Here is a 27,075-nt window from a genome sequence, read left to right as displayed (position 1 = left end):
TTACTATTTTAATATACTGTGAAAGATGGCACTATGACACTGTTTCTTATGTCAACCTCTTCAAAAAATTTCCATGGCTTTAGTTAAAGCCTTTTACATAAAGATTTAAGCATGAGCATTAAGACTGCTTTTAATCACTGTAAACAGATGTGGTGTGATTATGATAAAGTTTATGTTTGCAGGCTTGAATTTGTAAAAGCAAATCTGTTTTTTTGATTATACCAGGAAAGTTATTAAAGGATATCAAAATAGTTTCCACCTTTTCCATGATATCAACATGTATCACCTAGATTTCCCTTATTTTTAAAGTCATCGAATTTAATTTTTATTTTAAAGACAAAAACAACAGTTCCAAGAAATAATCCTCAACACATTATGTATAAGGATGGAGATGATAGCAATATATTGAAAATATTAAAATTCTTACCATATTGGTATTTTGTTATACATTTTTATGACACCTATGTGTACCTGTAGTACAATATATTGATTTTCTTTTTTTTACTGTTCAGAAATAAAATATTTACTGGAAAGTGATATATAACTTTTATTATCTTTTATGTAGTATTATTAGTGTGGCTAAGTATTAGGTGCATTCAGGATGATCCATGAAGCAGTAAAACATGCAATTCATAACAGTTTTTACACTGGAAGATGCTTTAGTCCAAACATAAGTGAAATGGAATGGGGAGGAAGTCTTTGGAGGGCAATGAAATATTAAGAAGTTAACAGAATATTAAATGGTCTTGACCCATATATTACTATCTTATAATATGTGCATATACACTCGATGAATCACCTGAATATTGCTCAAGATGTCACTGGAAAAAGGCAAAGTGCCAAAGAAGCAGAAAAGGGCAAACATCCTACCTTTTTATAAGAAAGGAGACCATGAAGATGCAATGAACTAAACGCCAGTTTCCCTGACGAGTGTAGTCTGCACAGTCCTGGAAAAGATAATCAGAGAGCAAATAAATGACATCTTGCAGAGGAGAAATTACCCATGTCATTTCAGGGAAAGGAGGCCATCTGTAATGAACATCTGAGATTTCCATGAGTGAGGACAGACTAGAGAAAAGCTGGCTGTGTTGGTTATATCTAGACTAATATAACACTGGCTCACCCAGAACAATGATTGCATCTCAGTAATCCACTCTTACCTACTTAACCCCAGAGAGACACAGGTCTGACCACTAAGGGCTATAGAAGGGTACAGTCCTCCCACTTCCACTCAGCATAACCCTGACCCTATTGCATTATCACATTTGATGCACATGTGACTCTTACTTCCCATGTTTACACACATCAACACAAAAGGCTTTAAACTGAATGTCCTCAGAATACTTACTGCCACCAGCTTTGGAAAAGGAAAAAAGAAAATTCCTCGAGTATACCCATCAAATTTTATCCACATTACCATACACTATGCCTCACCTGCCTGGCCATTCACCCTCTCAAAATCAAGCAAGAAAACTGAAGTTCATACAGAACAAGGCTCTCTAGACAATAAGTGACTGCTGAGTGACCACAAGCAGTCAACACCTACACAGAAAACAAAGACTTTCATTACAATCTCACTTCGTTGTGCTCGGCACTCACTCAAACCATACCATAATCAACCATAAAACTCGAGTAGAAAAAACTCATCCATGCCTAACAAATCCCCCTCCTCTCCCAATGAACATGACACTGAGAAAACACACACAGAACAATGACTCGACAAGCACTCAACAATTGATCTCTCAGTCCAGTCATAGATTTAATCCCACAAAATGTACTTCCATATGAAACTAAGCTTCCCAGACATGTACATGATATTATTTCATATCTGCTATTTGGCCACCAGCCATTTCTACAACTACAGCGCTGGTGGGTGATTCGGGTGAGAAACTGCAGAAGCTGGTGACTGAGTTTGGTAGTGTGAAAGAAGAAAGCGGAGAGTAAATATGAATAAGAGCAAGGTTATTAGGTACAGTAGGGATGAGGAACAAGTCAATTGTGAGGTAAGCTTGAATGGAGAAAAACTGGAGGAAGTGAAGTGTTTTAGATATCTTGGAGTGGATTTGGCAGTGGATGGAACAATGGAAGCAGAAGTGCGTCACGGTGAGGGAGGGGGCGAAAGTTCTGGGAGCGTTGTGAAATGTGTGGAAGGCGAGAACATTATCTCGGAAGGCAAAAATGGGTATGTTTGAAGGAATAGTGATTCCAACAATGTTATATGGTTGCGAGGTGTGGGCTATAGACAGAGTTGTGCAGAGGAGGGTGGATGTGTTGGAAATGAGATGTTTGAGGACAATATGTGGTGTGAGGTGGTTTGATTAAGTAATGAAAGGGTAAGAGAGATGTGTGATAATAAAAAGAGTGTGGTTGAGAGAGCAGAAGAGGGTGTTTTGAAATGGTTTGGTCACATGGAGAGAATGAGTGAGGAAAGATTGACAAAGAGGATACATGTGTCAGAGGTGGAGGGAACGAGAAGTGGGAGACCAAATCCTGGAGGTGGAAGGATGGAGTGAAAAAGATTTTGAGCGATCGGGGCTTGACCATGCAGGAGGGTAAAAGGCGTGCAAGGAATAGAGTGAATTGGAATGATGTGGTATACCGGGGTCGACGTGCTGTCAATGGACTGAACCAGGGCATGTGAAGCGTCTGAGGGTAAACCATGGAAAGTTTTGTGTGGCCTGGAAGTGGAAAGGGAGCTGTTATTTCGGTGCATTATACATGACAGCTAGAGACTGAGCGTGAACGAATGTGGCCTTGGTTGTCTTTTCCTAGCGCTACCTCTCTCGCATGCGGGGGGAGGGGGGTGTCATTTCATGTGTGGTGGGGTGGCGACGAGAATGAATGAGGGCAGCAAGTATGAATGTATACGTTGAAATGTATAGGTATGTATATGTCCGTGTGTGGACGTGTATGTATATACATGTGTATGGGGGTGGGTTGGGCCATTCTTTCGTCTGTTTCCTTGCGCTACCTCGCTAACGCGGGGGACAGCGACAAAGTATAATGAATAAAATGAATATATATATATATATATATATATATATATATATATATATATATATATATATATATATATATATATATATATATATATATATATGGGAGAAAGAATACTGCCCACATACTTTCTGCGTGTTGTAGAAGGCTACTCAAAGGGGGTAAAAATTAAAATGTCACCTGCTTTACATATCTAGCTATCCTAATGATATGAGGGACATCCTCATCAGGAAAACAGATAAATTCATCTCTGGATACTAATTCATACGATAGCATTACCCTCTGGCCAGCTAGGAAGACTTGTCAGTTCGCAGTAGGAGTTCAATTCAGGGAATTATCAATACAATGGTTGGCGTGCTGGAGGATAACGTACAAGATGACCACAGTATTACCCTATTCTCCTCAGTGACAATACACTCACCAGATAATACCAGCCTCCACGACTAACTTCAGAACCATGCTCAGAGCTGCATTTTCGCATAAAGACGTATATATTTACCTTCCTGTGGTTACCAGTACGTCCCACAGTCGACAACTCTATACAGTAACTACTTTGAATTAGCTTTTTCAAAACAAGGTGGACTTGGTACTCGACTTTTTAACTTTAGAGCGAGCCAAGAGATAAATGCCTTTAAAATCTCGAAATTCCAATGATATACGCAACTCGCTAGTATTACTATACAGTAGTATCAATAAAGTCAGTTATGAGTCTCTTCTTAATCATATTTGGTTAAGTTACCCACTTAACGTTCACATGTTATGGTGTTCTTTGATTGCATTTTCGATCATTCATACGGTTCGAGATATTGAAGGTAGACCTAATTTTCTGAGATCGTCAGTGTCTATCTTTACTGTTCATCGATACTTCCACGAGTGACTATTGAAGTAGGTGACTCGGACATTTTTTAACACAGCCATCAATTTCTGACAAAATTCAAGTGTTTCCTTACAAATATCGAACTTCTCGTTTCCATAGGAAAGTATGGAACCAATTATCTGATGTATTATATCAAATACAAGCTTTAAATGAACACCCCTGAGCTTTTGTGTAAATGATTATCATCATTTATTAACCTTAGGCACTTTATGTTTTGATAAAAATCATCCCGAGATAACTGGTACGTTTTCTATAATACCCAGTAGGCGAGAGCTCGATAGGTGCCACTTCTCTCAATAGATGGCACTATAAGCGCTCACCTTCGACTGCAGATGACATATGTGGAAGCGTCTGTCTTATTTTCGTTCACTTTTCTATCATCTTTTCCCTCCCAATATCCTGAGCGATGATGTCTATGCTACTAACAACTATGCAGACCAAGAATTGAGGACAATATCTCATTTAATAAGGAAACAAACGCCTAACCGGGTAGTCTACCTGACGTAAACAAAGCTTGAAGCGTCTCTTAAAGATTATGTAAATGTCTAGTTTATTTCTGACCTTAAACTATTTCTGCTCACCCCTAGCACGCCGAGTGATGACAAATATGACAGTGATGACTCGAATGACATACTATGACAAGAGTAATTGGAGAATTAACACGCTCAGAGTCGAATGAGCCACGCCAACCATTTGCTTTTCTTGGTAATAAAAACACCGTCAGTCAAATAACTTGTGAATTTATGAATTCCTCGAGATTTTTACCTTTTGATCATAAATGGACGAGACGAGGATAAAATTCTGATGTGAGATTTATATATTTCTATTAACATCAAGTGTCATATCAAACAACTTGTGACTAACAAAGTTTGTAATGATCTCGTTATTGATGTCTGACAACTATCAGCCGTGAATTTTATAAATGTATATATTCGATTTATATGACACATTAATTGTACCAATGTTTATCAGATATGTTACGAATTCAGCCCTAACGATCACTCAGCAGTCTGTTAATATCAAATTCACGATCCAAAATGCTAACATAGTCTCTTGGGAATAATGTTTACCAAATTATGTTGTTATACATTAAATACTAAAAGTTTCTACCAAAATAAGACCACTCAAAATTCGACTGCCAGCAAAACCTACGTAAATAACTGAAATCATGATATTTATTAATTAACTAATTGGGTCGTTAACACGTAATTACAACTATCACGAACGAGATGATTGTGACCGTTACGAGGTACGGATGGGAAGAGAAAACTGCTACTTTAATCTATAATCAAGTCTTATAACACTGGCCAAAACACTGAATAATTGAAACACTGGCGTTCCCACGGGTGTACAGCTCCCTCTACCCTGACGATATAAGTAGATTATAAGTAGATTAATAGGAGAATTCAGCCGCTAATGGCTTCAAAGGAGCCGTGTTGTTAGCAAGTCTACCACCAACGTACTTCAAGACTCAACTGTAGATGTTGATGATGATGATCCGTTTGATGTTCGTCCTCTTCTGATCGATCGTCTGCTGTGATGTTGATGACGTAGCCGCCCCGTGGATGCCCAAGCCAGCCACCAGTAGAACATATTCCTGTAGCTGTTGAAACTGAGTTCCATACTTATGTTGTCCTTCTGTGCACTGACGGTACGGTATATGTCGGTATGGTGCTGTAGGACGGTACGGTACAGCACGGTACGGTGCGGTACGACGGCACGGGAGGAGAGATACTGTGTATGTTTACCTCACACAAGTTGAACTGTGACTGTGGCTAGTTGGTTGGCTACACCGAAGCTTCGAACTGAACTTCGAAACCACCAAGAGTTTCATGAGCAGAGTCGAATTCCATCTCGTTAATGACTCATTTTTCTTTATTTTCTATGACTACATCGAAATTTTACGCATCATTGATATAGAATTCATATGATTGTTAGAATGATATTAACTTTCCATCATCAAAAGGTATATATGTGTCTACTAATGCCAAAAATATAAAAAAAAGTTGGTGTAACTTCCCAAGCGAAATGAACACGAGACGAACACTATCAAAACAACTCCATCATTCACAACCAGATACATTATTCTTTGTTTGTCACATCAAAAGTAGTTATAGGTTATTTATACGTTATTCTGTATGGAGGAGAATAAAAATGTTATAGAGGAAGTCAACGAAACCATGGCAATAAGAGAAAGATTGTCTGCGTCAGCAGATGCCATGAACTTCCATCTGATGGAAACACTACATATATATATATATATATATATATATATATATATATATATATATATATATATATATATATATATATATATAGATAGATAGATAGATAGATAAATAGATAGATAAGAGGTTTTAACTCAGCCTAAAGATGGTTAACCTGTAAGGGACGCTACCTTCGGTGAGGCTATTTTGCCGTCAACGGACGGCAGTAAACACAGCCACTTCGCTCCTTCTTACTCCCAAGGCGTCCACCGCTTCCTTGACCCAACGGTGCGGAGCGCAGCCTCAGAGGTGCAGTTCTCCTTACAAGGAGTCTTGGGATGGTACAATAGCAGGACTAAATAGATCTGTTCTGCAGAGCCATTCTGATGTAAATGACGAGCTCAAGACAATAAAAGTTTCATTCAATAATTTGAAAAAAGAAAAGATGTAGACGTTGTCTTTTTGTAGGTTCTGGGAGAAGAAAAAAAAGTCATGGTTCATGGCCATATTTCAACGTTATAACAATGTATTTTGTGGTTTGATGATTTAATCTTCGTCTACGGCATTGTTAAGGAGTAATGAAATATAGTTGAAATTCCTTCTTGCTGCATTTATTTTGTAGTTCCTCAAAAGAAAAAAATGATACAACAAAATGAGAAAATAGAGAAACCGTAAGGAATAAGACCAGATAGGCAAAAGATGTTTGACTAGATCACATTTTCCCATCCATAAAAGTTGTAAATGTTCAGAGGAGTAATAATTCTACTTGTATTTAACATTTACTATAAGAAAGTCCCAAACATTATGGATTAACATCATCTCCTCCAGGTAGACAACCCATCTATTCTCTACTTTCCATTTATTTCAATCTCAAAGCTTTTTTTTCTTTTTCTTTTTTCTTAAATTCTTCTGTTCTCTCTACTTTCCAATTCTTACATCGATCTAAAGAGCAGAAGTTCAACCAGCATTTGTACATGATCTGTACAGACCGGGTTATGCTGGTAGTGTATTAGATTATTACAATTCTTCTTCTATGTCATACATGCGAGGTTGAAACTGATATATATTTTAAAAAGGCGTTTATCAAAGTACTTTTCCTTAATCTGTTGATGTATTTCATCTCAAAGGCTTGTGTAGATTTCTAGCATAAGTTCTCTTCTTAGGTTTTCCTTTGAAGGATGCTCTCTCTCTCTCTCTCTCGTTACATAATACATAACTGAAAATGTCTGGCTCCATTGAAGCCGAGGTTGATGCTGCATCTATAAGTAAAATGCTTTTCTGAGGTTCGTTCAGTCATTAATTAGTTCATTTTCCTTAACTATGAATAACTTTTTTTTTTTTTTGGAAATTCATGATCGTTACTATGATAGACTGTGTTCATACTGAAAGTAATTTCAGTTATATATAATATGAAAGCTAAATTGTTTATAATCAAAAGCATGTTAGTGATTTTACTTAATAAATGAATTGATTAACTGAAAGTAGAGTGAGAGATCTTCCTCTCGAATATAGAAACAAGTTGAATTTTCTAATTAGTTTATGAAACATTTATCAGTACTTGTTATGTTATAATGAGTATCTGGTATTAGATAATTTTTCTTTAAAGATGAATGTATTGATAAAGTAACCTGTGGTTTTGACTTAGTTACAGTACTTACTTTCTTTTGCAATTGGATCTTCCACTCATCAAATATCTTGTAAACAAAGACTCTCTCTCTCTCTCTCTCTCTCTCTCTCTCTCTCTCTCTCTCTCTCTCTCTCTCTCTCTCGATATATAACTAAAATCAGAATGATTTTTTTTTCTTTTACATCTGATTCAAAAACAGCAAAGCTACAGACGCTTTTAATCATTGAAAAGTTTTGAAGTACTGCAAACTCTTGTATAATTTCTATCATTTATATACAACGAAATTGTAAATTACTGTAAATTACAATAGACTTAATTTTCTGATTTTTCAGAAAAAAAAACAAACCAATTATTTTATTTGTCAATTAAATGCATCATTTTCTTGCCACTGAACTACTTGTTCTCTGGCTTGCCTGAGAAAAGTTAAGATAATATTTATCATATCTTTTCAGTGTTGTTGCTGGAAATGTCATTGCAATAAATAAGTTATTCTTTGATCAGAGTAACTGTAATCACTCAGTTATGGTCAAAATTATAGTTTTACTTTTTTTTCCCAATTACAATGAACACCAAGTCTACAAGACATTATCAATACCTCTCTCTCTCTCTCTCTCTCTCTCTCTCTCTCTCTCTCTCTCTCTCTCTCTCTCTAAATTTACTTTCTCATGGTTTTAGCTCAAAAAGAAAAAAAAAAACATACATTCATCAACGTTACATTTCTCAGTTTCTGTAACTCCAGACCAAACCTAACCAGCCTATGTGTGACACAGTACCAGTAGATAGATGGGTTACACACACACACACACACACACACACACTGTGCGTTTTCCTTGCAGACTGTAAGACATCATTTCCCCCCCAGCAGGCGTGGTAGGCTCAGTAACCACGTCATATTATGAAAAAGAAATAAAAATTAGTACCAGTAAATGATAATATTGTTTGATAGCATTCTGCCATGTGATTTCATGTGATGTTTACATTACCTATAACTTTCCACTAGAAAAATGATGTCATCAGTCACTCAAGGAAAAGGCAAATTTTTAAAAATTTAGATTCTTTTAAAAATTTAGATTTTTTTTTTAAAATTTAATTTTTTTTTTTTAAACTAGGGAAACGGCAAATTTATAAGAATTAAAGTTTGGTGAAATCTATGTTTTTCAACTAGGGAAAAGGCAAATTCTGAAAACTAAAATTCAGTAACATCTTATTTCTTTTTTTTTTTTTCAACTAGGGAAAAGGCAAATTTTCAAAAATCAAAATTTGGTAAAATCAAATTTCTTTTTAACCAGATGACACTTTCCTCTATGGATTTTTTGTTTTTTTTGCAAGAGTTTCCAGTCCCCAGATCTTAATATATACGTATATCACTCTATGTTTCACACAAGTCAAAAAATGAATAGATATAGATATAAGAAAAATATTTTTTAGACAGTATTGATAAACTAAGGGAATCGGTTTTATAAGAAATAACATATAATAAGCTGATGAGAATAAATGTTAATAAAAATATAAAAAGAGGAGAATAATGCTGAGAAGATGATAATGAGTTATTTATGACAACGCCTCAAAGTTGGTTATCATGTTATCAGCAAACACGACGCCATTCGGAAATAGATTCTTTTTTGTTATAATAGGATAAGTTGTTTATACATGCTATCCACACTTGGAAGATTTATTTGACATGCCACTTAGAATTGAGAGGAACCAGGTTAGAGAGAGTGTGTGTGTGTGTGTGTGAGTGTGTCCCAACACAGACACACACACACACACCACATCAGAATGTGGAGATCAATGATAGTTGACACTTCGTTTCAGAATGAGGACAATAGATATGTTTGGACGCCATTCACAATGTGAAGATAGAAGTTGTTTGCAGTAGGGAGGGTCCAGCCTCGTTCCCCTCTCCCTGTAAACAAACTTTTGAAACACATTATCTCTTCAGTAATCCATTACGGATGTTTACATACCATGTCTTCAATACTCATGGATGTTTTTTACATAATGACTTGTATATAATCATAGATGTTTACTTCATTCCTGGATTAGATTTGACTTCCTACGAGAAGTAATGAACACATAATCCAGCTATGAATTTTTGTTATATTTTGTCCCATTTCATTGTGGGGAAAGAAGAAGAAGAAAACATGAGTAGGGCCTCTGTTCAATATATACATTTCTTCATCTGTTGACTGACATGATCCTATTAGCTTTGGAAGATTACTTAATTCAATAGATTTCCAGCCTAAAATTTTTTTTTTCCCCTTTATATTTTCATTTTACAGACATTTTGGGACTAGTGATTATGACCTAACCTACACATGAGTAGGTGGCTGTGTATACATATCTAAATCAACAGTTTGAGAAGACCGTCTAGAACTGAACTGCAGCAAATATGAATTTTTCTTTCTCTCATCATGTTATTTCATATCTATATATATATATATCACTCTTTTCTAACATCAGCTTATTTTCTTCTTTTTTTCCTTTTTTTTTCTTTGCACAACTGTTTGGAATGTATTTGGGTCAACATTAACTACGTTTCCCAGGATGGGGTGTCGCTGGGGGTGTGACGAACGGGGATGATACAACAGGAGATATAGTGCGTATGTCCCTTCCTCTTCTTCTAAACATTACTGATGCCATGTTCGTTCTGTGGAAAGAAAAAAACAAAAAACAAAAGAAAGTGAGGTGGATCAGACCTAAGGCAAAATGAAGTTAATGATAAAAGATCAGGGACGAGTAACCTATGTCAAATATCTGTTTTTGGTAACATGGAAATGGTTATTTCTAAATAGCCTTCAGGAAAGCGTAACACTATTTGTAACAGTGAGTCACAACGTGTGTGAGGTTACATCTAGACTGGACTATATTACTGGGAGAGTCTGAGTGACTGACCCTGAACACTTGGGTTACCATCAGTCGATTAAACTCTTCCCCAAAACGCTGACAGACCCACGACCCTCACTGTAGTGCAGAACACCCCCACCTCCTCCTCCTCCTCCTGCCTCACCCTACAGTCTCCCTCGTCTACTTAATAGACCCACGACCCTCACTGTAGTGCAGAACACTCCCACCTCCTCCTCCTGCCTCACCCTACAGTCTCCCTCGTCTACTCAATAAGGCTAGCAACAGTACCTGGTACTAACCATATGCTTAGCAGAGTGTGTGACACTGTATTGGGTGCAGTTGGCCCTCCTTGATGCACGATTTTAGACAGTCATAGTATTTGTTCTGTGATGCTCCTGCAAGTATAAACACACACGAGAGAACAGGTCATTAGTAACGAACATCTTCGACTTTGAAGGAACAGAATTCATCTATGATATCCTCATTTTTACATCTGCTACTTCCCACGAAAGGTACCACATCAATTCTCTCTCTCACCACACTTACGTACCCAATCTCTTCCTAAGTCTGTATCACGTCTTCTACTACATGTCTACTTGATAGAATCTAATCTACACAACCTCTTCGATGCCTAGATCTAATTTGCTGGTCCTCTCAACACGTTCACTCGCTGCCTGACATATACACTTGGCCACCTACGCTAAGGAGGAGTATAAATAGATCCTTAGGATGAGCAGGATGAGGTCAGAGCTTGTTGCTTGCCCCTCCTCTTTCTAACACAGTTTAGGCAAGAGAGCAGATAACCCCCATCATGCACCATTAGGTCTTCTGTTACCTGTCCTCCAGCAGATAACTTCGTCATGGACCATCCAACAGGTCTCCTGTTATCTGTCTTTCAGCAGATAACCTTGTCTTGGACCATCCAACAGGACTCCTGTTATCTGTCTTTCAGCAGATAACCTCGTCTTGGACCATCCAACAGGTCTTCTGTTATCTGTCTTTCAGCAGATAACCTCGTCTTGGACCATCCAACATGTCTCCTGTTTTCTGTCCTCCAGCAGATAACGCCACCATGATCAACTAACCATCAGGTCTCCTGGACCATCCAACAGGTCTCCTGTTATCTCTCCTTCCCATATTATAAACATTCACTTCCATCCACACTTGAGCCATTTGGAAAACACACACTGAAGACGGTAATCTCCCCTTCCTCCTCCTTCCTCTTTTTTCCTTCCTCCTCCTCCTCCTCCTCGCCCTCTCCTTCCTCCTCCTCCACCTACTCCTCAACTCACTGCGGTCAATCTGTCCCCTTCGGTGGTTGCCGCCCCACCACCTCTTCTGGGCCACCTTCAGACCTCCGTCGGTCTGGTAGCGCTGTTTGGCCTGCATTTGCGGCTGTTGTGAGAGACGCCTCTGCTTCAGGTACAGCTGTAACTGCTGCTGTGGCTGGTCGGCTACTCTGGTAGGGTCGAGGGATGGAAGCCTGTGTAGGAGAGATAAACACAAGGTTGTAAACGTGGGAGGGGAGGAAAGATAAGAGATAGCGACGTAGGTAAACTATAATGTAATCTAAGGTTTGTGGGTTTCTTAAAAAATTTTTCCCTCGTAAGTAGATGGTCTTTGATATAATTCTTTAAAGTATACACTTCCATCTTACCGTTGATAGAGCCTCATATTCACAATAGATTCTGTATAGAAATCTATTCTGAAACCTTGCTTTTCCTCAACACCACAATTTGATATCCCTCGTTTTAATAAGTTTTCTTGTGTAGTTCTTATTCAAGCCATGACGAACCAATATCACAAATATCTTGTTTTTCCTCGTCATATCTTTTTCTTATCTTAAACTTGCTTAACACAGTCTTCGTTCTCAATCAAATGTGTGTGTGTGTGTGTGTGTGTGTGTGTGTGTGTGTGTGTGTGTGTGTGTGTGTGTGTGTGTGTGTGTGTTTGTTGGTGAGGGTCCTCCTCTTCTGTATTTTCACTTTCCAAAAGCAAGGGACGAAAGGTGGAAGCTGGCGAAGATTTGATTTTTTTCCCCCAGTCGAAGGTTAAACTCGTTTGCTTTTGGTATTCAACACCAAAAAAAACTACACTCTGTTCGCTTAATTACAACTTGCTTATCAACTCAATACGAAATAAGATATTCATCTTGTAGATTATTACTGCTGTACTTAGTAGTTGTATTATATCCCACATAACAATGTCGATATTAAGTGTATTTGCGATAGGCACAGAGCACACATTACATAAACAACAACGACAACAATAGAGAATACAAACACAGCGTCTGTTTCTCCAATGGGTGACGAAATGAGTTCAAATGATGTGTCGTTCTTGCACCAAAATACCTTACCTACAGGATACATTCTCGAAAATACACGCGACGTAATTTGGTCTGAATTAGCTCACGGACTAAGTTGAAATGGGGTTCATTAATGATATCCTCTGCAACTCAACCCAACTTATTTATAGAATGAGACATTTTCACTTGTCATAACTTCTTTGCTTAATGATTGAAGAAAACCAAATACGACCATAACACCTTCGTTCTATTCTAGCCAAAAAATAGCTTTGAAGAAAGAATATTATAGGAATAAAATTTGACAAGGGTTAACACAAACACATACACACACACACACACACACACACACCACAGTTTGGCTGGCAAACTTCACGTGATCAATCAATAATCTAGATTAATCTAGACTATTAATGAATAAGATGGGGAATAAGAACGGGAATAAGTTCTTTAGTATAATCACAAGGAACATGTAGACTACATGAAAATCCTGCTTAGTGTAGACTCAGACCGTGTGTGTGTGTGTGTGTGTGTGTGTGTGTGTGTGTGTGTGTGTGTGTGTAAATCGTCCAAGATGAAGCGTTCACCAGCGGGCGACGTACATACATACCCCGCCCAGCTGACCAATAGTCTCACGCTGTGTCATGGGATGATGAAGAGGAGGAGGAGCAGCAGGAGAGAGAGAGAGAGAGAGAGAGAGAGAGAGAGAGAGAGAGAGGCCCACCTCTAAAGTGTATCGGTAATTCATTGTGAAGGATCAGACCCATCATTACAGAGACCACCTCCCCTCCCCCTTGGGGGTCACACACGGCCATTATCCCTACCACACACACACCAACCCCCTTAAGAAGAAGTATGGGGTTGGGTGTCGAAACCACCTCTCCATATACATTGCCATGTATATAAGTTGATGCCATGATATAAGTTGATATAAGTATGTATATTTGCGTGTGTGGAGGTATATGTATATACATGTGTATGTGGCTGGGTTGGGCCATTCTTTCGTCTGTTTCCTTGCGCTACCTCGCTAACGCCGGAGACAGCGACAAAGCAAAATAAATAGAAATAAATGAATAAGTTTTGTGCAATATCGAATGTCGTCAGTGTTATATAACATCCATTTTCACCTGGGTCAATCAAGACTGGGAGATGTACCAAGTTAAGTCATGCGAGGTCAAGTATGACTTGCTTCATGGAGGTTCACTTATCATTTACTTATCAATAAATGATCGTCTGGTTAGTATACGTGTCCAGGGGACGGGTCGTCTTAAACACTAGGCGAACAAGGAAGGACAATCCAGAGTGTTACATGCCATTGTAAGAGAGACATCAATGCACTCAGTGTGTGTGTGTGTGTGTGTGTGTGTGTGTGTATGTCAACATTACAGACACCCACGCCCTGTTATTACCGCTTGTTAGCCGTGTCGTTAATGAGGTCGTTATGTCCGAGGTCATTCATCATTCCGTCGGTTGTTAACACTACTTACGAATCACCAGCATGAGGAACACGGGAACGAGCCGTAATGCATCGTTCAGTGATGTGCCTCCTCGGTAAGGGTCACACGTGGGGTCATTCCACACCTGACCTTACGATAGAAAACGGTGATGTGGAGACTACTTGATATAGCAGGGTAAACTGTTCAATCACGCCAGATGGTCTTAGAATAGCCCACGGGTGGCGAAATATAGCCAGGCTGGCTATCATGGCTTAGAATAACGAGGTAGTGTGTGTGTGTGTGTGTGTGTGTGTGTGGCTATTATCCTCATTGAGTGGGAGGTACAAGTGAGGGAAGGTAGGTATGTTAGCCCATCTGCTGGTGTGACGTCGTCTGCTGAACACACACACACACACACACACACACACACACACACACACACACAGCGTAGGTATGATGGCAGCAATTGAACGCCAACAATATACAAGCTATCCTCCCTCCCCTCACCTCCCCCTCCCCCTCCCTTAACAGTGTCATTCATACAGGAGGGTTGTAACTTAACTACTCCCCCTCCCCCCCTCTCCCTCCCCCTCCACTTTAATACAGGTGGGTTGTAACTAACTAACTCCCCTCTCCCCTCTCTCTCCCCTCCACGTCAAATTTGAGGCTTTGGTTATTTAGATTTAGAGACATCAGCTTAAGAAATCTGTAAGGTAAAAAAAAAAAAAAAGAGATGGTAGACGAAGGGTCTGTGGTCTGGGATGCTGAGCCAAGAGAGGGAGGAGGGGAAAAAAATATGAAGGTTATATGTTGGAGGAATTTTTAGTCATGGAATTTTAGTCATTTTTAGAAACGCTGCTCGTGATATTGTGTGGCACATAGAAAGGATATTACGAAATGAGGTTATGTTAGAAAATCCCAAGTGGTTAAAAAGTAGATGGGGGATTATTATTTCTTTTCCTTTTTTCTTTTTTTTTTACCCGAGAGAAATTCAAGTTTGAGACTAAAGATCTTATTTTCATAATCCCTCACCCTTTACCCTTCCCCCCTCTCCTCCCTCCCCCATGGGATTTTTATACCCAGGAGGACTTAAAGAAAAGACAGAATTGTGGCCAAGAGGATATTGTGGTGTGTGTGTGTGTGTGTGTGTGTGTGTGTGTGTGTGTGTGTGTGTGTGTGTGTTTACCGGTCATTAGAATTAAAACCCTGTTGTCCTGTTATTTTTACACTGAACAACTGTTTTCTGAAATGCCTGTGGCTAAATGTGGCTCAGAGAGAGAGAGAGAGAGAGAGAGAGAGAGAGAGAGAGAGAGAGAGAGAGAGAGAGAGAGAGAGAGAGATGCGCGCGCAGCTGCTTCTCAACGGCAGATCGGAATATTGAAATGAATTCCCTCGCCCACCTAAGATAGCGAACATATTACACGTTAAGTAAATCCTCTTAGCATTACGTTGGCCACACACACACACACACACACACACACACACACACACACACACACACACACACACACACACACAACACACACACACACACAACACACACAACACACAACACACAACACACACAACACACACACACACAACACACACACACACACACACAACACACAACACACAACACACACAACACACACACACACAACACACACACACACACACACACACACACACAACACACAACACACAACACACAACACACACAACACACACACACACACAACACACACACACACACACAACACACACACAACACACAACACACAACACACACACACATCGCATTAAGTGCTACCAGAAGTCTGCCTACACAATTCATAATCGCATTTACACCAGTGATCCTTAACGGTAAGGGATCCAGTCTGGGGTCAAAATACATAATATTATCATTATTATTTACTTTCGCTGCAGCTGATGGTCCACGTCTTGAGGGAGCGGGAGAGTCGTGACGTCACCGGTCCTCTGCTCTGCCATGGGTCGGCTGGGGTCGTGGTGGTGGTGGTGGGGAGGTGGTGGTGGTGGAGGAGGTGGTGGAGGTGGAGGGGCCGAATGGAGGAACAGCTCCATTAAAAAATGTTCTTCCGGAGACACGAGGATATATCTTTCCGGCACGTATGGTTGGAGGCGCTGGCTCTGGTCCCTTTTACCGTCGTTGGCAGTACTGCTGCTACTGCTGCTGCTGCTGCTACTGCTGGCGATGCTGGCGATGCTGTTGCCCCTGAGGAAGCTGTTCTCGCCCAGCCGTGTGGCTCCGCCCAGAAAGACGGCTCCTGCAGAAGGGGAATATATAATGAGAAGGGAATGAGGACGGTGTGGTGTGCCATGGCGGAGGAGGAATACTCACGAGGCGAAGATAAGAAAGCGATAGAATCCCTCAGGTTCGATCCCCAGGTTCGATCCTAAGGTTCGATCCTCAGGTTCGATCCCCAGGTTCGATCCTCAGGTTCGATCCCCAGGTTCGATCCTAAGGTTCGATCCCCAGGTTCGATCCCAAGGTTCAATCCCCAGGTTCGATCCATAGGTTCGATCCCCAGGTTCGATCCCCAGGTTCGATCCCCAGGTTCGATCCCCGGTTCTAAGATAAAGAAAAAAAAAGACTTGTCCCCCACCACCACCACCATTCACTATACATGGCAGTGATATAAGTGGATGACATACAGAGATATAATGATAAATGAATAATTGTAAACAATCTCACTCGTTAGCATTGAACTAGGCCATCATGAGAGGTTTGGGGGGGGGGAAATAGATGGTGTGATTTGAGCTAATAGTTCAGTACGAGGCGATAAATAAGTCATACCTTCATTTAATCTGAGACTTGAGAACATGATGTTTTGATCCAGTACATTTATACATTTTTAAATCAGTGCATTTATACATTTTTAATTCAGTACATCTACATATTCAACTCCTACCAGAAGTTAATTCTGCATATGAAAGAGGTGAAGATGGCGTGTTTGAACTGAACATATAAGGAAGAGGAGGTCAGTGATGAGGGAGTGAGGTAAACACATCAGGTGTGGAGGGAACAGGGAAGATAAGGAGGGGGGAGCGGGATGGTGGAATGATGGAGTGGAATAGATGTATAAGTGATTGGAGCTTCTGTTATCGTTACGACATAACCAGGACCAAGTGGTCTTAAGGTGTGCCCAAACAGCTCTCAGTTGTCTGGTCGTAACTATTAATACGATGCAAAACAAACAAAATGTTCATGTTATGTACATGTCTTTTTTTCTTTAAAAAAAAAAGTCTAGAAAACGGGATGGTGGTGTGATGACGCATGAAATGGGTAAAATGGAAAAGAAAATGGGTATACAGTTCATGTGATGTACATGTCTTTTCTATTCTCTTTTTTAAAAAAAGTCCAGAAAACGGGATGGTGGCGTGATAACGCATGAAATAGGCAAAATGGAAAAGAAAATGGGTATACAGTCCACAACATGTTGTTGTTGTAGATTTGGGAATCTCCATTACCCCCCAGCGTGAGGTAGCGGGTCTGTGTAAACTAGAGAACTGTAGTTGCACATCTGTTGTTTCTCATTTTCGTTTCCAACAAACAAATCTATAAATAAGTAAAAAAGAAACTGATCAAGCCCGTCATATAAGCCAGAGTTCAGGTTGGGTTATCTACACGTACGGGATGCGGCATCTAACAGTCTGACGGAGCAAGGGGAACGAAAAAGACAGCGATGTCGACCATTGGAAATTTGGGGAGTTGAAGAGTCTAAGATTATCTTGAGGTGTACGTGAGGCGCGCGCGCGGGCGTGTGTGTGTGTGTGTGTGTGTGTGTGTGTGTGTGTGGGTGATGGAGGGGCAAGATGGAAGCTGTGGGAGGTGGAGGGAGAGGCAGGTAGAAAAAGCAATTGTCATCCAGCATTATCCCCCACACCCTCCCTCAGCGCCTGGGTACCGTACGCCTCGACAGTGCTGCCGGAGAGTTGGTAATCTCCCGGTCGACATGTACGAAGGCGTTATTACGACCTTTAGCAATATGTGGGCGTCGCCTCCTGGGCTTGCCAGCCAATGGGATGTATTTCATAATACTTTAATTTCGCTGTAGAAAAAAAAATGACGACCGTATTTCCATTACTGTGTAAGTGTGGTGATATGAGCGAAAAAATATAAGGTCTGCAGAGATCCGTGAACTACGGTAAAGAGGGTTTGCAAAGACCTGTGAACTACGTTAAATAGGGTCTGCATAGACCCATGAACTACGGTAAATAGGGTCAGCAGAGACCTGTGAACTACGTTAAATAGGGTCTGCACAGACCCATGACCTACGGTAAATAGGGTCTGAACTACGGTAAATAGGGTCTGCAGAGACCTGTGAACTATGATCTTGGAATAAGTCTTTTTCTTTTTGCATTTCCGGGCGAGGACGCAGACGGTAGATAGAAAATGGATGAAGCAGGGAATAAGGACGAGGCAACAGTGTATATACAGACGAGGAAAGAGAACAAGAGGGAGGGCTAAGAACATGGGAGACGCAAGGAATATATCGGGTGTGCGACAGAACATGGGATGTGAGGCGAATGAATGAAATACGACCCGGAGCAAAATCAGAAAAGATAAGGAAAAAAAAAAATGATGTTGATGGCAATGGTAGAGGAGGAGGAGGACGGCGGCGGCTTAGAGAGAGAGAGAGAGAGAGAGAGAGAGAGAGAGAGAGAGAGAGAGAGAGAGAGAGAGAGAGAGAGAGAGAGAGAGAGAGAGAACGTAACGCGTATACTAAGAAGCGAAAGCTGTGAAGAGAAAGGAGGAGGAGGAGGAGGAGAGGATGTGTGTGTGTGTGTGTACCTTCCTGGATGGGGTCCTCTTCTATGTGTCTCTCGTCGTCCAGCTGCCGGGGGAGACCGTACACAGTGGCGCCATCTGTTGAGGAGAAGATAAACTAGAGGTAGAGTGTCATTCCACCAGCTGTCGGGATGAGGAGGAGGATGAACTATGGGTAACCAGCTGTGCCATCTCTGTTGAGGAGATGGCAATGAGAAGGTCAAGTGTGACGCTTTCTGTTGTGATGTAGTAGTAGTAGTAGTAGTAGAAGTAGTAGTAGTAGCAGCAGTAGTAGTAGTAGTATGGGCAAACACCTGCGCCATCTATTGAGAAGAAAATAAGTCAGAGATAAACATTAACATATTAACATTATCTCCTGCTAAGAAAAAGGAGTTATGGACAAACTTTGGCGTCATTTATAAGGCTATGTTAGTCATGACAGGTTTACTGTGATAGGATATAAAACGGTGTTCATAACGTCTACAACGAAGACAAGAAAGTGTCATAACACTCTCATGTCTGGGGAACGTAGTTTCGGACAGACGTGTCTGGTAAGGGGAAATACTAGGTCGAGGAAGAGGAAGTTGTGTTGTTAGGAAGGTGTGTTGTTAGGAAGGTGTGTTGTTAGGAAGGTGTGTTGTTAGGAAGGTGTGGTGTTAGGAAGGTGTGTTGTTAGGAAGGTGTGTTGTTAGGAAGGTGTGTTGTTAGGAAGGTGTGTTGTTAGGAAGGTGTGGTGTTAGGAAGGTGTGGTGTTAGGAAGGTGTGTTGTTAGGAAGGTGTGGTGTTAGGAAGGTGTGTTGTTAGGAAGGTGTGTTGTTAGGAAGGTGTGTTGTTAGGAAGGTGTGGTGTTAGGAAGGTGTGTTGTTAGGAAGGTGTGTTGTTAGGAAGGTGTGTTGTTAGGAAGGTGTGTTGTTAGGAAGGTGTGGTGTTAGGAAGGTGTGGTGTTAGGAAGGTGTGTTGTTAGGAAGGTGTGTTGTTAGGAAGGTGTGGTGTTAGGAAGGTGTGGTGTTAGGAAGGTGTGTTGTTAGGAAGGTGTGTTGTTAGGAAGGTGTGTTGTTAGGAAGGTGTGGTGTTAGGAAGGTGTGGTGTTAGGAAGGTGTGGTGTTAGGAAGGTGTGGTGTTAGGAAGGTGTGGTGTTAGGAAGGTGTGGTGTTAGGAAGGTGTGGTGTTAGGAAGGTGTGGTGTTAGGCATTGGTGAGATCATATCTGTATGTATACGTTTTAGCAGCTACTGAGTATACTGTGGGAGGGGGGGGGAGTTGTTATGAAGTGGTTTTGCTACAGGCGTAACCGTTAATATACACACCCATCCACACCCCCCTACACACCCCCACACACCCCTACACTCCCCCTCCACACACACCCACACAAACACAGCTCCCAACACGCACTCATGCAATATTCAGCGTGGGTAGACAGCTTTTATCCCCTGACATTCGCCTCCGTCCGTCCGTCCGCCTCTCTCTCTCTCTCTCTCTCTCTCTCTCTCTCTCTCTCTCTCTCTCTCTCTCTCTCTCTCTCTCTCTCTCCCACCGCCTCACTCAGCACGCTCTACATCAATCATTTACTGCACCACCCACTCTCCCTCACACACTCCCCTCAAGGCAAGGCTCGCGTACTTCATGAGGTGTGAGTCAGTCTGCCTCACAGAGGGACGCTGAATACTTCCTCTCGTTATTCGCGAGGGTTGTGAGGGCTGCATGAAAGTCGTAACCTCGCCCGAGAGACGAGTGAGAGAGAGAGAGAGAGAGAGAGAGAGAGAGAGAGAGAGAGAGAGAGAGAGAGAGAGAGAGAGAGAGAGAGAGAGAGAAAGAAATCATAACGATTCCTTTTTTGATATCTTGTTTTTTTCTTCTTTTTATCCTCGTCTCCCTCTTAAGGTCAATGAATTTTCTATGGAGACTGAGTGGCGGAGCTGTGGTAGAAAATGGGATTGAGTGACAACCGTTGTTGCTGGTGGTTCCCCAGGGGCGTTCTCATGATATATTTACCTCCACAGAGGATGAGGGTCTTGTGGTATGGAGTCAGGATCTAAATGACAAATGTCATTAGATTTCTAACAGGAAAATTGTGAAGTAAGAAATGGATGATATTTTTTCTTTTTTATAGGTAAAATGATCCAACATGAAACGGATCTAAGAACTTAAAAGATTGTGTCAGTCTCAGATGGAAAACACTGAACCAATCATAGAATTAAGATACTAATCTCAGACTTGAATCATTAAACCAATCATAGACTTCAAGCACACACATCTGAGACGCATTAAACCAATCATAGATTAAGACACCATACTAAACTCAAACTCAAAACCTCCGACCCATCTATGACTCTAAAATCCTCATAAACGACCCAATTCTCATGGCTGTATGATAGACCCATTAGCCAATTTATTTTCCCTTCTAATATTCTCCAAACTTGCACGTGTCTACGATTCACAGTGGGGTGAGGGGTTGGATGTGGCGGCCCGTAATGAGCGGAGGATATTCACGTATGCGAAGCCAGAGGGTGAGGGAGTGAGGGAGGGAGGGACGGTATCGCGGTGGTGAGGCATTCATAGCCACGGGCGCGGCCCTGAATAGGAAGACCACGGCCGTCTGTCCGCTCAAATAGGAAGACTTAGCAATTGGCTTGTCCTGAAGCCACTGTGGCACTGAGTCGGGGTGTTTGAGGCGTCGAAAGGGCATCACTGTGACACGGGGTCGGGATGTTTGAGGCTTCGAAAGGGCATCACTGTGGCACGGGGTCGGGGTGTTTGAGGCCTCGAAAGGGCATCACTGTGACACGGGGTCGGGGTGTTTGAGGCGTCGTGGGGGCTTCACTATAGGGGATGTCTCGATATCCCCATGATGTCCTCATTTCTTCTTCCCCTCCTCCTCCTCCTCCTCCTACTGCTGAAGATGTCAACGCTTCTCCTCATTTCTTCTCTCTCTTCCTCCTCCTCCTTCTCATGTTTCTTTTCCTCACTTGGGTAAGACTTGGGTCCGACACATCCTGATTAATTAATACCTCCCACCTGGGAGGCAGGTATGTGGACTCCAATCGTACTATCCAGTGGATCCTAATCTCCACCACCATCCCCTACCATAGGTGTTCTGACCCCACGCACTCCACTACACAACACACTACATAAGGCATTCCAATCCCCCATCATCCCCAATGAAAACGATCCGACCTCAACATCCCCATCCTTACTCACTCCCCACCACTCCCACCTCTCGCCTCATGCTCCCTACCCCCTACGTCAACGTCGTCTATCTCCCCATTCAACTCTTTCCCCTCACCTCCAACCCTCGTACTCAAAATTTCCCTCTCCTACCTAACTTTATAGTGACAGGAATCCCTCCTCTTCTTCATTCCTCGTGACACGTGTCATGTACACATGTCATATCTGTAGCGAAATACATCCAGTTATCGTTTGAAAGAAAATGTCAATAAAAAAAAAAAACAAATATGAATGTTCTTTCATTCAATGATTCTTTTATGAATGTTCTTTCATTCAATGATTCTTTTCTTTTTTTTTTCATTCTGGTCAAAGATTCGTTTTGACAGCTCAAAGTCGACCTGTCATGAACCTTATGATTCACACGACACGACAGATGATCTTGCGTCAGTTCAATTATGTCAGTGGATCACCACTATATATACTCTCATATGTGGTTCATTACTCACCCCACCGGTTTATAGATTCACCCCCACTGTGACGTCAGAGATGAACCTGTTGTGAAGGAGAAGTTCATTTCGTTGATCGGAAGAAAGTAATCTGATCCGACCCAGGATTCATGAGAGCGCTTGGAGGTTCGGACACCACCACGAACCAACCCGAACTGTTCGACTCGCGGTTCGAAACGCTGGCTCATCAACGTAATGTCTCACTGAACTTTAGATTCGATGTTCATCTCACGAAAAGGAAAAATGATATATAATTGCTGAAGACATTCACCATCTCAGCTTAGAGACTTATCATTGACTGAATGATTCAATCTTGGGCACAAAACCGTTCATCAACTCAAAAGATTCACACAATTAGCTCAAAGATTCACTCGTGAACTCGAAGACTTCCGTTTTCTCTCAAGGATTCACTCTCAAGCTCAGAGAATTCCATCAGGTCTCTGAACCATTACCTCAAAAGATTCACTCGTGTGCTCGAAGAATTCCATCAACTCAAATACTCATAAAATTAGCACAAAGACCCACTTTTGAACCCGACCCCCCAAAAAAAAGAAAAGAAGAAATAAACTTCATCATCTCAAAGATTCAAATCCTCAGCTCACGGGGTTCCAACCCAAGAGCTCAAGGTCTCCTTCAAGATTCAGTCTCGCACGTCTTCGAGAAAAAAAAAATAAAATGATTCGACACAAGAGTCGGCAGTGGGACGGAAGGACATCAAAGATAACCATCATCTCTCATTAGTGGAAGAGAAGGATTGATTGACATCTTCGAGTGGCAGGAGGTCCCCCGGTAATTAAAACCCAAGGGGATGGGGTTATCATTATCACCATTATCATCGTTTTTCCTTTTTTTTTTCCTTCTCCTCCTCCTCTTCGCCTAATGAACCATCGGAGGAGTCATTAAGGGTCGAGGTGAGAACACACGTTTGCTGCCAGATCTGTTTGTGAGTTTTAGTGATATGTCTTGGACGGTCGAGCTGGTGGATGTGATCGGTGATTTCCTTTAGTTACACACTTTACTTGCTCATTACTGACTTCTTCTGTCGCATTCTCTTTTTCTATAACTCCTCCTCCTACTCCTCTTCCTCTTCTTCTTCTTCTTCTTCTTCTTCTTCTCCTCCTCCTTCTTTGTCATTTTCTTACTTCTCTACCTTCTTCTCTCCTTCTTCTTCTTCCTCTTCTTCTTCTTCTTCTTCTTCTTCTTCTTCTTCTCTTCTTCTTCTTCTTCTTCTTCTTCTTCTTTGTCATTTTCTTACTTCTTCTCTGCCTTCTTCTTCTTCTTCTTCTTCTTCTTCTTCTTTGTCATTTTCTTACTTCTCTACTCTTCTTCTTCTTCTTCTTCTTCTTCTTCTTCTTTATCATTTTCTTACTTCTTCTCTGCCTTCTTCTTATCGTTATCCTTATCATCATCATCATCATTGCTATCACAGTAATCATCATCATTACACTCATTACTGGCCAAAGCTATTCCATAAAACCTGTACAAATCTAGTTCTTACTTTCGAACCAAAATTAGTGACACGATCCCTTTGATTAGTGACCTCGTTAACTACCGAGCCAAACACTTGGCGTGACCCAAAATGACTGTACGCCAATCACCTGGTTGAATGAAGTCTCGTTTTTTTTTTCCCCCATCATATTGGTAAAGATGGTAGGAGGGGGTTCGGGGGGTGCTGGGGTTAATAAATACATTACTTAATATCAAATTATATATGTATACGTATTCTGATGTCTTAATATCAAATTATGTATGTATATGTATTCTGATCATTGTCAACAATGCGCACAATGATCGAGGTGGGAATGTCACTGTGGATGTCTGTACGAGCTGTGGTGATGGGTTCGATGTGGTTGTGGTGCTGAACTGTAACTCGGGGACGAAGGATCTCTGGTGGCAGGAGGTGACGGTGGCGGGGTATGGCGCAGTAGCTTCTCCCTGAACTGTGTGTGTGCGTGTGTGTGTGTGTGTGTGTGTGTGTGTGTGTGTGTGTGTGTGTGTGTGTATTTTACAATATAAATCAACTGCTTTTTAGGTTCACTCCTTCTCCCTTCCCCTTAAAAACAACAGAAGAATGATTAAGGGATCGTGCTCATCATAGATCGAGTAATTGATATCATAATTAGTATAAAAAGGGGATGATTATCGGCCTTACTGCACGTGGAACCGATAAGAATAATGATGTGGGTTAGCATAAATTTGGCCCAAGTCGGGCGAGGAGGTAGGTTAGGGGCCAAAGTTATGGATCTTGATGGGTAATTTGGGGTCCTGATAGGTAATTAGTGAGGTATTTCATAAAGTTATTCGGCTCTTGGTTTCTTAGTTAAGGTATAGTGAATAGTTGGAGATCTGATTGGTAACTGGATCGATGTGGTATACAGGGGTTGACGTGCTGTCAGTGGATTGAATCAAGGCATGTGAAGCGTCTGGGGTAAACCATGGAAAGCTGTGTAGGTATGTATATTTGCGTGTGTGGACGTATGTATATACATGTGTATGGGGGTGGGTTGGGCCATTTCTTTCGTCTGTTTCCTTGCGCTACCTCGCAAACGCGGGAGACAGCGGCAAAAAAAACAAAAAAACAATATATATATGTGTGTGTGTGTGTGTGTGTGTGTGTGTGTGTGTGTGTGTGTGTGTGTGTGTGTGTGTGTTTCAAATCACCTGCTGTTTCAGCATCTTGCCTCAGCTTACAGAATCAAACTGCTACATTGAGCTGTTAAAAAAAAAAAAAAAATAGCCAGAAGAACATCGGATCAAATATCCCTCGTCACAACACAATCTCCATTGTCTTATCTGTTCCTCTCCGCCGCCCCCAGCGCATCGCGGGAAAGCTTGAGGATCTCAAAGGGCGTCCGTCCCCCTCCTTGTGTCTATCCTGCAGGAGAAGACGCGGGCGTTCGGTGCCTTCCCGAAGGAGTGGGTTTAAGGAGGTCTGACATCTTGTCTATTACCGTGAGTGAGCGGCCGTAATGAGTTTAGTATATCAGGTACCAGCTGAATGACGCTCCCTCCTCTATGCTTCCACATCCCTTATTCTTGTATGTCGCACATCACTTATACACTTGAGTACGACGGTGTGCGACCCTTGAGCACGACGGTGTGCGACCCTTGAGCACGACGGTGTGCGACCCTTGAGCCCGACGGTGTGCGACCCTTGAGCACGACGGTGTACGACCCTTGAGCACGACGGTATGCGACCCTTGAGCACGACGGTGTGCGACCCTTGAGCACGACGGTGTGCGACCCTTGAGCACGACGGTGTGCGACTCTTGAGCACGACGGTGTGCGACCCTTGAGCCCGACGGTGTGCGACCCTTAAGCCCGACGGTTTGCGACCCTTGAGCACGACGGTGTGCGACCCTTGAGCACGACGGTGTGCGACCCTTGAGCACGACGGTGTGCGACCCTTGAGCACGACGGTGTGCGACCCTTGAGCACGACGGTGCGCGACCCTTGAGCACGACGGTGTGCGACCCTTGAGCACGACGGTGTGCGACCCTTGAGCACGACGGTGTGCGACCCTTGAGCACGACGGTACGACCCTTGAGCGCGATGGTATACGACTCTTGAGCATGACGGTACGACCCTTGATCACAACCGTACGACCCATGAGCACGACAGTTTACGATCCTTTGGCACGATGGTACAATAGTTAACCAGGACGGTTCGATCTTTGACCCCGACGACACGTTCCTTTGGGTATGGCGGCGGTGTGACCCTTTGACCTGACCCTTAGGGGGGCTAAGTCCAAGTGACCTTTGACCTGACCCTTAGAGGGGTAAGTCCAAAGGCTATTCTAATTTTGCTCCAGACAGACACATACAATAATAATGTTCATCTTTCTATCTGTGATTTATCTGTTGACTAAGATTATTTCCCTCAACTCCAGTAACCTAACCTCACATAAACAGAAAGAAAAAGAAAATATACAACGGAAAAGAAAAAAAAAATCATCTCCCGTTCTCTAGAATAATGCCAATAAATCATTTAAATCACACCCAGACGGAATGAACTAAAAACGCACTTTCTCCACAAGAAAACAGAATGAAAAATACTTTAAACCATCCTCCTCCCTCCTCCCCTCTCAACCCCTCCCCCCTCTCAACCCCTCCCCCCCGTCAACCCCTCCCCCCCCCCTTAACAACATGAATTTCCCGAGGGAACAATTAACAAAATGGAGAACAAAATGGACCACTCTTCACGCCACGGCTCGAAGAAGAAGAAGAAGACGACGACATAAGAAAAAAGAAAAAAAAAAAAAGCCCCCCCCAAAAAAACAATTACGAGAGCGACGGGTCTGGTGGTTCAGAGGAACTGGGCGTTTATAACCTCATAACGCGT

General features: G+C 41.9%; 1 protein-coding gene across 1 annotated transcript in view; it reads right to left on the bottom strand.

Moving 5' to 3' along the window:
* Positions 1-6,670: 6,670 nt before the first annotated feature.
* LOC139759934 (uncharacterized) overlaps positions 6,671-27,075 on the bottom strand; it is a 47,545-nt gene continuing 27,140 nt past the window's right edge. Inside the window, exons 3-7 of the mRNA XM_071682583.1 lie at positions 19,089-19,163; positions 16,191-16,560; positions 11,848-12,038; positions 10,855-10,950; positions 6,671-10,358 (exon numbers count right to left, since the gene is read on the bottom strand). Of these exons, the coding sequence (XP_071538684.1) occupies positions 10,862-10,950; positions 11,848-12,038; positions 16,191-16,560; positions 19,089-19,163 (725 nt within the window). The 3' untranslated portion in view covers positions 6,671-10,358; positions 10,855-10,861. The remainder of the gene's footprint in view (positions 10,359-10,854; positions 10,951-11,847; positions 12,039-16,190; positions 16,561-19,088; positions 19,164-27,075) is intronic.

This window comes from Panulirus ornatus, chromosome 34 (genome assembly GCF_036320965.1).
Source record: "Panulirus ornatus isolate Po-2019 chromosome 34, ASM3632096v1, whole genome shotgun sequence".
Lineage (NCBI taxonomy): Eukaryota > Metazoa > Arthropoda > Malacostraca > Decapoda > Palinuridae > Panulirus > Panulirus ornatus.
Note: the sequence above shows the minus strand (reverse complement) of the source record. Positions and strands in the feature narration are given on the sequence as shown.